The sequence below is a fragment of the Mesoplodon bidens genome (assembly GCF_964165515.1).
Source record: "Mesoplodon bidens genome assembly, contig: HAP1_SCAFFOLD_49, whole genome shotgun sequence".
In the NCBI taxonomy this organism is placed as follows: domain Eukaryota; kingdom Metazoa; phylum Chordata; class Mammalia; order Artiodactyla; family Ziphiidae; genus Mesoplodon; species Mesoplodon bidens.
In genome coordinates this window covers 828,946-840,450 of record NW_027671810.1, presented here as the reverse complement: position 1 = coordinate 840,450, position 11,505 = coordinate 828,946, and the positions used below count along the sequence as shown (strand labels likewise).

The 11,505-nt window shown below is 44.6% G+C and overlaps 1 protein-coding gene across 1 annotated transcript; it reads left to right on the top strand.

Annotated features, from left to right (window-relative positions):
* Window positions 1-452: 452 nt before the first annotated feature.
* Window positions 453-9,230, top strand: LOC308610987 (spermatogenesis-associated protein 31D1-like; the record flags this gene model as incomplete). Its single annotated transcript, XM_081259940.1, has 6 exons — window positions 453-1,097; window positions 1,376-2,651; window positions 5,858-5,962; window positions 6,243-6,329; window positions 6,665-6,685; window positions 9,102-9,230. The coding sequence occupies exons 1-6, from the start codon at window positions 991-993 to the stop codon at window positions 9,228-9,230; spliced, it is 1,725 nt and encodes a 574-aa protein (XP_081116066.1). The 5' UTR covers window positions 453-990.
* Between the last annotated feature and the right edge of the window lie 2,275 nt (window positions 9,231-11,505).

The following is an 11,505-nucleotide window of genomic DNA, read 5'->3' as shown; positions in this document are numbered from 1 at the left end:
CTCACATTCTCATGTCAGGCATCACTCGACAAAGCCTTCCTTTGTGCTGGGCTGATCAGAGCAGCAATGCTGAGCCTCTGACCATAGGCTGGAGCCTGAGCTCCAGGATACAGGGTCCTATCTGAGGGACATGGACGTAACTGTTGGCCTCAGATGCTAGGCCCTCCTTGGGCAGATGACTTCTGACTGAGAATATCAAGTGTGGACCTCATAGTCGAAAGTCCTTCTTTGAGTTTGTCAAAGAAGAAAAAAATGGAAAGCATTTTAAACCTTTAAAATTGATAAAAAGAAGGAACATAAAGTTCTGTTAATTAAAAGAGAGTCATATTATTCACGGATAATGAATATCTGAGTTTCCTAGAGAAGAGTGAGAGAAATGAGCCCCAGCCCTTCATTCTTTTCTTTTGTTCTCAGCATCAGGGCAGAGCCAAGAGGAGAAGGAAAGGTGGAACACCAAAAGGTAAGGTTCTGCCTATCCCACCTGAACTCTCCAAGGGTGACCCTTCCTGCCTTTTCCAGGAGATCCAAGGTCCCTGATCTCTGAGGATGTCAACTGCTAGGTACAGTTTCTCTCAGAGACCAGAGTTCTCAGAGGAGAGGCTTGTGGGAAGGCAGTCAGAGCCTGAGACACTTCTCAGATTCCCTGCTCTGCTCATCGCTGGGCATGAAGCAGTGATGGACCTGGGCAATGGGTGTTTCCCAACAGGTGGCCAGGTGAGATGTCAAGAGTCAGAACTTCTGTGTCCTGACTTTGTAAAAGTCCTTTGACTTCCTGGATGATCAGATCCCTCTCTAAGGCAACACTGATCTCTGGGCTTCACATGGTGGTTTTGAGCATCACATGAGATAAAATGCATGTGAAAGTACTTTACAAGAAGCAACATACACATGTTAATATCATTGACCATTTGACCTCATCTACTAATTCTTGGGTCTTTCAGAGTCTAATATCCCAAGGGTTTCCCATAAGGGGACTCCTTTATTATCCCTATGCTTCTACCTTCATTACATATAACCCACTCTCCTGGTTTCTCAGGTTGGAGATGTCACCAGACAGAAACAGAGGAGAAAACGCAGCTGATTTCTATTCTGAAAAGGTGACTCTTTCCCCTTCTTTCCTGATCCCCCCTTAGCATGTTCTATGCAATTCCAGGGATTCAGTGCAACCTGCTGTAGTCATGGCAGGGGGTAGCATAGGAATGAGTATGTGATGAAGGCCTTGAGGTGAGGGCTACTGAGCATGTTGTGAACTCATGGATGTGGAGCAATGTGAAGGGGCAGCAGGCTTCCAGTGACCCCACCCCTGCCAGGCCAGCAGGTCCCCCTTTCCTTGTTCTGGTCCTGGTTGCACCTTTGTACTTCCTGTCTTCTGCAGCACCCTGGGCCGGCACGATGACACCACCCGCTTGCGTCAACTCTTATGTCCAGACCCCTTCTGTGAGGTGTGTAATAATGCAACTGCTGAGGTCAGTCGGCTGCTACTCCCAGAGGCCCTGGAAGATTCTACTTCCTCTGTGTCCCGGTTGGCTTCCACAGCTTCTGTGACTGAGTCATCGTTTACTCTGTCCCCTGCCTTCTCAACAGTCCCTCCAAGGGACCTAACACCAGCCTCTCTGCTTGAGCCTACCACACTGCCCACCTCCGTTCTCTCCCCTAACCCAATGACCCCCTTAGCTGACTCTTTTTCACCCTCCCCATTGGGTCATTCTCTGGCACCAGAGCCTTTTCCTTCCTTGGATTCCAAATTCCCTGTGGACTACTCCCCACCCCAACCCCTTGCCTTTCCCCGTCTCCTACCACGTGACACTCAGACAGCAGGTCCTGTTCTCCCACGAGAGGCCACTTTGTCTCCGGATACCATTTTCTCTCTTGACCCCACCCTTTCCCAAGATATCAACCCCTTATCAGATTTGTCCCAGGCAATGAATCACCCCGATTCTTTTGATTGTCATCATGCACCACCAGCTCTGTCTGTTTCACCACAGCCAGACTGCACTTTATCTGTCACTCAATCTAAATCAATTGCCATCTTACTGAAGCCTGTTCCTGAGAACTCACTTCCAGAAAGCCCTGGTGTAATGTTCCAGCTAGAGGAAGATGTGGGGAAAGATCTGGGACACAGCCTAGAGAATGGCCCAAAAGATCACCTGTTGAATGACCCAAAGAGCTCTTCAGGTAAGGATCTGGGGTATGACTCTGAGAAAGACCTAAACAGTCAGATGGTGAGTCTCTCAGAGAAAAATTCAAGGGTGTCAGCAAAGAGTCTAAGTCGGAGACAACTTGAAAATGTCCTAAAAGGACATTTGAGCAAGAAGTTGGAGGACATACATGAGGGTCGGCTCCCTGAGACTGTGCGTAATTCATGGCATGCTATCAAGCAAACATTGCTTCTTTCTGTGAAATCCCACACCCGAACAAAACAGAGAAGTTTGCCATCATCAGTGGGTGAGGCCTACCCCCTGAATACCTTCCAGGACCTGACTTTTGTTGATTCCAGTCAACAACAGATGCTGGAAGCCCATATTAAAAGGTTTCATATGAGGATGTTGTGGGCCCTTCCCCGCAAGGTCCTTGAATCCATCCAGATCTTTAAATTGAAAGATGCCTCATGCCAGTCCTTGTCTCATGCCAACTTGCCCTCCTCAACCAATGTGATTTCTGAGGCAGACTCCAAATCTGGGAGCTTCAAGTCCTTGAGAGGAAGCTCTGCATCTCTCCATGGAGACAAAGTGGGAACAACAAATTCAGCCCCTGACCTGGATCGTTCTCTCCCTGCCACCTCACCTGTGGGCAAAGGAGGACAGAGGGTCCTGAGACAACCACGCTCTGATGTCAACCGTGGGCTGGCAGAGGGTGTTCAGAGAATTAAGGATGCCAGACAGACTCGTCTGCCTGTCTCCCTCTGCATCACAGGGAAAGCAGGTCATAGACAGACTCAACTAGCCAACAGATATCCCCAAAAGCTGCTTGCAAAGCAAGCTGGGGCCAGATATGAGCCGAAGCATAAGAGTGTGCGTTCCAGTGATAAAGGAGAAATGCTACGGGGCAAAAAGGTGGAGAAGTCAGAACCTGTTTCAATGCCCAGATGGTCTAGGGAGGTATTCACGGCTGAGGAGCTTGATACTCTTCAATTGAAAACTAGTGACATGTTGGCAACTAGCAAGCCAGGGAGCTCCCAAATGATAAATGTGAATGAGAATAAAGTAGAAACTACCGTGACCACTGGAAGCCCCCCACCCAAATTACCAGTTCCCCAAGATCCTAAATCATTAGACCTTAAAGAACAACTGTTCAGTGAGTTGAACTTTAAACTGGAGAACAGCGAGCGTAGCCAGGCTCAAGGCCAACCCACTGACACATCCCTTACTTCAGATAACTTGACTTACGAGGCCTCACTGACTCATGCCCAGGGTGTCTCAGGTGGGGACATGGGAGCTTCCCAGGTGCTGAATGTCCATTTGGAGGACAGAGGAATCAGGATGGAGCAGCAGCAGGAACCTTGGGTCCCTAAGCATGCCTTAAGGAGGTGCCAGGATAAGAATTTCCCACCAACTGCAAAGAGAGTGAGCCCTCTGGAGCCCAAGGCAGAAGAGCTTGATCGAGGGGATAAAGGGTTCGGGACATCCCAACTTAGGAGGAAGCGTTTCCCTACTCAGGAGATGGTACTAGAGAAGACACTTGCGAGCAAGTCTTCCCAGATCCTATCACAGAAGGGACAGCCTCTTCCTGAAGGCCATATCAGAAAAAGAATGAAGCACTTCTTGCAATGGCTTTTTTCTGGGATAAAATACAAAAGGCAAGAAGATGCCCAGGAAAAGGACAGCCCCATATCAACTGTGCAGAACAGAGGCCTAGTTAAAAGTAGAGCTGTCTTGACTGGGACAACTGAAGCTCAGAAAATCGCGACAGGCATCAGGAAGTTCCTAGATGAGAAACCGGGGTGTCAGTATGCAATGGATGTCACCTACCCTCAAGAGCCCCTTCCTTCCCCAGTGCACTTTAGGAAAACTCAGCAAAAGGCGCAAGTGCAGGTCTGGACAGAGCCTGTCCAGGGGCATCCTTTCAACCACAGGGCTCCCTCCTGTAAACTGACAAATATCAAGTCCTGCCATCAAGAAGCTATCTTTGCTGGCCAGAGTTATCTTCCAAGTAGTACAAGACAGATCAGAGATAAGAAGAGACACCCCCAGAAAGTTGTGGCATTCAAGGACCAGCGACTGTGTCACAAACATCCCCCACCAGTGTCCCACAGGGAGCCTGTGCCCCATCCAAGCCCCACCCGCAGGCGTCAGGCTGGCCAGGCACCCACCACTGCGCTCAGCACTGCTGAAGGCCCTGTGTTCAGACATCTGTCTCTACTGTCTAGACAGAAAACACTGCCCCAGAATTTCCAGGGATGAAGACTTCCCATCCAGAAATAACTCCTTCCTTGTAGAGATTATTGATTCTCCCCAATAAATATTTATCTAATAATAGTGTATCTTTTCTGTGTACTGTGTACTGTGTTGGGGGCATGGGATTTGGGTAACTCAGGGCTTATGTGTAAGGGAAAGGAAGGAGATAGTTCAGCTCTTACTGATTGCTTCCTTTGGCTTTGGCTAACAGGTGACCAGTCCTCTGGAGTTCTTGCTGAGAAATAGATATTGTGCCCCTTCCACCCCCGCCACCACCCCCGCCCCGCCCCAAAGCCCATTTCCTCCCTGATGAAATTTGAGGAGGTGGGCTTTGTCTTCTGCCGCTTAGCTTAGCCTTAATGAAAATGTATAGCAGCCCACATATCCCCCCTCACTGAATGTTTTATATCCTTTAGAGAAGTAGGGGAGATAGGTCTTTTATACCTGAGGAGCGTTAAGTACAGGTATACTTTCTGAAAATAATGCTGAAGAAGAAACAACAGCTTGATCATTATTTAGAACTCAGTTACCAGAGGCTCCTACAGGGGGCTGAACCCTGAATGGCACTATTTGGGCGGAGGTGCTGCTCCACTGGACCCTGGGCTACTTGCCGTAGGGTCCAGGAACAGCACAGCAGCTGCTTAAGAATCTGTTATGTGGGGCCTCCCTGGTGGCGCAGTGGTTGAGAGTCCGCCTGCCGATGCAGGGGAGACGGGTTCGTGCCCCGGTCTCGGAGGATCCCATATGCCGCGGAGCGGCTGGGCCCGTGAGCCATGGCCGCTGGGCCTGCGCATCCGGAGCCTGTGCTCCGCAACGGGAGAGGCCACAACAGTGAGAGGCCCGCATACCGCAAAAAGAAAAAAAAAAAAAAAAAAAAAAAAAAAAGAATCTGTTATGTGGGTCATGTTAATGTATCGGGAGAGCATACTTTAAACTTGACATGGAGGTTTCCTTACTAGAAAGGCACCCTGGGGAAGTGGTTCCCCTCCCGGGGTATTTTTTCAGGCTGCTCAGTTGATGACTGGTTTTTTTTTTTTGCAGAGGAAAACACCACTCAGCTGTCAGTGGTAGGAATGTTGACCAGGCAGCCACCTACCTCCCAGGGTAAAATACAGCTGAGAGTAAGCAAAAGATGTCTTAAAGTGAGTGGGAAAGAAAGAAAAAGTGAAGGGAAAGAATGTCCTTACTGGTGGAACAAAGTTCATGCCTCATCATTCCCATATTCTGACCCTGTCCTGCTCCCCCATTCCTCAATCTGATCCAAGCACCATGTCCTTGAGGCTGACCAGAGAACTGCACGGCACACTGATGCCTTATATCAAAAAGGCATGGGGGTGTCTTTGAGCACTAAAACAGTATCTCCAAGGATGTCATCAAGATGGCATCCCCCTCTTTGGGGAAGGTGATCATGGTGCTTTCCTTCCATCTATGCTTGATGGGAATATACAAGATATTGCCCTTAGTGTGTACAGTTCACCAATCAAGATGAAGGTGCCACCACTGATATTAATAGCCTTGGTGGAGCCGTGGTACACCTCCCCAGGATACCTGCAGCTCAGGAACCAGAGGTGAGTCCTAGACTATGCACTGGGGTTATCAGACATTTGGGGGCTTACCATGGACCTCCTGTTTTTGGCCAAGGCTGCACACATACCCACCCTTACAGTGAGGTCTAGAGGGAAGGCAACTCTACTTGTACAGACTGGGACTCAAAAATAGGGTGAGTATCCTAGAGAGCACCTGAGGTAGTTTTTCCAGAAAGACTTATGGATACTGGGTGTTAAAACAAAAAAACAAAAATAGATGTCCACTACAGCCTTCTCTCACTACTTTTATTTTCTTATCCAGAGTTATGACATTGATCCTACAATATCTGAAGCTTATGGTCACACAGAGAAGGCAGATTCCGTGGAGCCCCCGGGAGAGGGACAAAAGGTGGGAGGGGGCCCAGGGTGGGGAACATGAAGAGGTGAGGAGTGGTGGAGGGCTCTAACCTCCATGTGGATAGACCTATCAGTAACCCAGCTTCCCTGTTCCTACATCATCTCATTTTTACTTCCATTCCAGTGCAGTCACTGCCACACTGTAGAGCTTATTACCAGGAACACTTCTGCCATCTGGAATAATACAGTCTGACATTCCACCCTTTGGCCTCATCCTCCATCCTCCCAGCTTATATACTACTTGTTAATTTTTCAACTTTAGGTCGTTTTTCCACTTACTCTTCCTCTATCCACCAAGCTCTTGTTTTCTTTTTCTCTCTCTCCAAGGTAGGCTTGGTGGTCTATCAGGTAAGCAACATTTAAAAAGCTCCACTACAAATAGGTCCCATCCAATCACCTTTAATCCTTCCCGTCTGGCAAAATCCCCTATCTCTGCCTTTTCCAGAAATACCTTCCCATAAGTAGCTGATGACTATTGGATTAAATCTCACAATCAAGTCTACTGATGCCATGATAAATTCAGCCCTCATGCTACCTGGAAATAATGCAGCCATTCCACAAATTCTTATTCCATGCTTACTAACATGTGAACAAAACAAATGGAACTTAGGTCACTGTTTCCTTAGTCCATTTTCTCTCCAGTGCTACTCAAATCTATTTCAAATCTCCTTCACTTTTCTCAAATTTAGGCCATCTCCACTTGCTCAGCAGATGTGCCAAACCACCATTCACAGAGGAACTAGAAGTCATGAGATGGGAAATTTTCATCAAAATCCTTAAAAAAAAAAATTTCCCATTCCTCCTTTCCTTCTTCCTTCCTGTTATATGGAAAGAAGTTTCTTTCCCAACGTCAAAGGAATTACACTTCCTGAAATTTCCTTATTGAGAGATAGCTAAACTCTAGTCTTGATGGACTGATCACCCTGGCCAGGTATCCTTTTGCTCCCTCCCTCTCCTTATGAGTCACTCTACATCTTTTATTATTTTTAAAGCTTTTTAGTAAAAAATGTTTAAACATGCACGAAAGCAGACAGAACAATGTAACCTCCCATACACCCCTCACCCAGCTTTCACAGTTATCATTTGGCATGTGTGCTACATCCCATCTTTTACACTATGATTAAAGTGCAAAAGCCCATTTAAACACCTTGTCATCTATCTCTTAAGACATATGCTATGTGCCCATGTCAGAGCTCTCACATTTCTTTGATACTTATCACCTGTGGTACACAGTTATTCACAACAGATGTACACAGCATTGGTGACAAAAAAGCATTGTGCTTTAGAGGCTCTGGCAATCAGTTCTGCTCTGCCTTTTAGTCAACCCTAAGGAGTCATTTGAATGAATTCCTCCCTCAACCCCATATAAGAAGTAATCTTACAGGTCAAATTCAGTGCACAATATTGCTTTCCCTTAATCACACAGTAACTATAACATGCAGAGAGCATAGAAGTAGTAAACTGTGCATGTTGATAAAGACTTGACATTACTATATGTGTTTTCAAATATTTACAAGAAAATATTTTTCCTGTCACATAGTTAAAATGAGCTATTGTGTTCCGAGTTAAACACAGTAGATAAAACACACTTGTTTATCTTCTCTCTTTCCCCAAATGCCATTAAAAGCAAGAGTAGATGAAAAAAAAAAGTAAGAGTAGGTGAAAAGAGGTTCAACATCTCTAGCCATCAGGGAAATGAAAACCAAAGCCACTATGATATAACACTTCACACACACAAGAATGACGAGAAAAACAAAGTCAGTTTAAAACAAGTGTTGGTGAGAATGCGGAGAAACTGGAACCCTGATACACTGCTTGTGGGAATGAAAAATGGTGCAGCTGTTTTGGAAAACAGTCTGGCAGCGCTTCAAAGTGTTAAATATAGAATTACTATGTGACCCAGCAACTCCACTTCTAGGTATGTACTCAAGAGAAATGAAAACATATGTCCACACAAAAACTTGTAAACAAATGTTCAAAGCAGTATTATTCATAAGAGTTAAAAGGCAGAAACAACCCAAATGTCCATCAACTGATGAATGGGTAAATAAAATATGGTATATCCATGCAGTGTAATACTTTTGGCGTTAAAAAGCACTGATACATGCTACAACATGGCTGAACCTTGAAAACACGCTAAGTGAAAGAAGCCAGTCACAAATAACCACGTATGATTCCATTCATGTGAAATATTCAGAATAGGGAAGCCAAGAGAGGACAGAAAGTAGATTAATGGTTGCTTAGAGCTGGGAGATGAAGGGTGGCGGGTAATAGCTAAAGGTTACGGGGTTCTTTCTGAAGTCATGAAAATGTTTTTAAAATTGTGATGCACATATCTGTGAGTATACTAAAAATCCTGGAATTACACACTTTAAATGAGTAAATTGCATGGTATGTGAACTATATCTCAATAAAACTATTCAAACAAAGGATTTAAAAAGAATAAGTGCTTAAGGATGACTAGAAGGAGAGAGGATACAACAAAAGATGTCAACACATTTTTGGAAGATGGAAATCTGGTGGAGAAATGGTAACTGGTGAGCAGAGCAGACGAAGTGCTGGCAAACCAATTCACACCACAAAACGCCAGAAGACGGATGACCTGGTGGCACCAGATCAGAAAAGCTAGGGGTTCCATGCTGTAAACACGCTGATTTTTTTCCTTCTTTTTTTTTTGTATTGTGTTTAATTTAAAAACATTTGTTGGTGGGGAGGGTGTGGTGCTCTTCTTCAGCATTTTGTAAAATCCTGTTGAAATGTGCAGAGGGTCCCAGGTTTCTTGCCTGGGACAGAATGTGAGAAAACTTTTGAAGCTGGCATTACACATTTCTGGGGTTTGGGTATGGTGATGGTGGTAGCTGCAAGAATCAAAGGCAGAAATCCCAAAGTTTAGCTAAAATCCAGGACAGCAGGCAATGGTCCATTTTTTAAATGTATTTATTTGAAAATAACTAAACTTGTGGAAAAGATGCATGGATGGTAAAAACTATGTACCCTTTATCCAGACTTACCTACTAACATTTTGACCCATTTGAGATCTCTCTCCTCTCTCTGTCTCTGTTTCTGTCTCCTTCCCTTCCTGCCTCCACTCTCTCTATATATGAATACACACACACACACACACATATATGAAAAATATGCATACATTTCTGAATATTTGAAAATACATTTCATGCACCATGCACCTTCTCCTTGAATATTTCATTGTGTATTTAAGAAAAAGAAGATTCTCTTACATACAGTACAGTTAGTTTTCCCCTTCAGTAAATTTAACAATGACATAAAACTTTTAACTAATCTCCCATTCATATTCCATTTTTGTCAATTTATTGAGTAATGTCCTTTGTGGCTTTTTTTCAAAACCTCCATTACAGGATTCAGAATCACAGACTGCATTTAGTTGCCATGTGTTTTTAGTCTCCTTTAATCTGGATCAGTGTTTCTCAGTCTTTCTTTTTTTATGACAAGGCCACTTTTTGAAGAATATATTTGATGTGTCATTTTTATGACCCCTTCTATCCTGGAAATTCTTTTGGTGGAGCTTATATTGCTCAGACTTTAGAGGATGTTTTTACAGTTGTGAATCCTAGGGACCTCAGGGACAGTCAGGACCAAACTTTCTATAAAAAAAAAAACAATACCAGAGATACAAAGATATGTGGAGGGGTTTTTCTGAACAGATACACCTCCTGCAGTCAAGGGAGGAAGGTATGTGAGATGGAGTGGGCTTGAAATGGACCCTCCTTTTGGGTACAGACAAGAGTGGAGCTGTGGCTGCAGGAGAAGACAGGTAAAGAAAGGAGCTGTCCTTACTAGTATCCTCCTCATAGGGGAGGGAGAGAATTAGGTATCTGGGGTCAAGACTGATTCATCAGACTCAACGAGGGAATACAGGCAAGCAAAGTAAGGAAATGACACAGCTTAATTTCAGCAGTTTATAATCTAAATAATGAAGGCACAAGGGCTACAACTATTAAATGACTAGCATGGGGAGATGAAATAAATACATATACACATCAACAAAAATGACATCATTGTTTAAAAAGGTATGGAGATGCCAACAGGAATTTTGGTGGCAAGTAAGAAAGTAGATGGGGAAAAAAATCATAAAACTTTTCATAGAAGAAGTAACCATGAGTGTGATTCCAAAAAGCTAAAACGTATTGCTAAATATTGTGCTCATTAGAAGTTATGTTAAAGAGAAGCCCACTCCTTAAATCAGGGTGTGTTTGGGCCTTCGGGTTGTGTTCTGTAAAATAAAAAAAAAAAATTTTAAATGTTTTGAGAGGGATTTTTCAGAAGAGGGAGCAAGCAGCAGGATGAGACACTGTATGGCTGGAGGAGGCTAGATTTGAGAACCTTAGGGGGCTAAATAGCCGAAGAGGGATTTTAGGAAAAAAAGAACTACTAAAGCTTTTTAAGTTGTTTGCCATAGGTTCATGGGTGTGCCATGCCCTTGTTTCCCTTTTTGTCATGCTTCCTGTTCACTGGTACAGGCTACTCTGCACTCTTACACTTTTTGGTGAATGTGAATTCTTTTGAGGAGATATGGGGGCGTATATTTCTTCTGACTACGTTTCTGGCTTCATACAGGTGAGAACACATTATGTATGAGGGGAAGCTGTAGTTGAAGGCTTGGAGGTAAAAATCCCTTGGCATAGAAGAGTTTTAAATATTATGTGGGGTCCAAAGGTAGATCACCAAGCAGTAAAAGGGTCTCAGGTAATATCTGGGTAACGTGTGGAATAAATAGAAATTTTCACTAAGGTAAATATATGGTATGTAAATGTGTGGGTTGGAAGGTGGGTTAGAGGTATCTAAAGGGCCCTGGAGGGATGGATAGATCTGCTGGGTTGGATGGTGGGGGAAGGATTGTGGGTTTCTCTCTCTTGTGTTGTCCCCTCCCTCACCCTCAAGAACCTTTGGTGTTTACACTTAACCTCTGTAATGTGGGCCTAGAACTCTAGTCTAGAATGTGCACTTTCAATGCCCAGATGCTTGAGGCAGCAACGCACTTCTGATGATCTGGACCATCTTCTTTGTCTGAGGAGCCTTACTGCACCATGGCTGAGCTCCAGCTCAACTTCCTAGGTTTTCCCATCCTTGCCTTTGTGTATTGGGTGGGGCTCCTTCTTCTGGCACTGTGCTACCTAAGGAGGAATTCATGT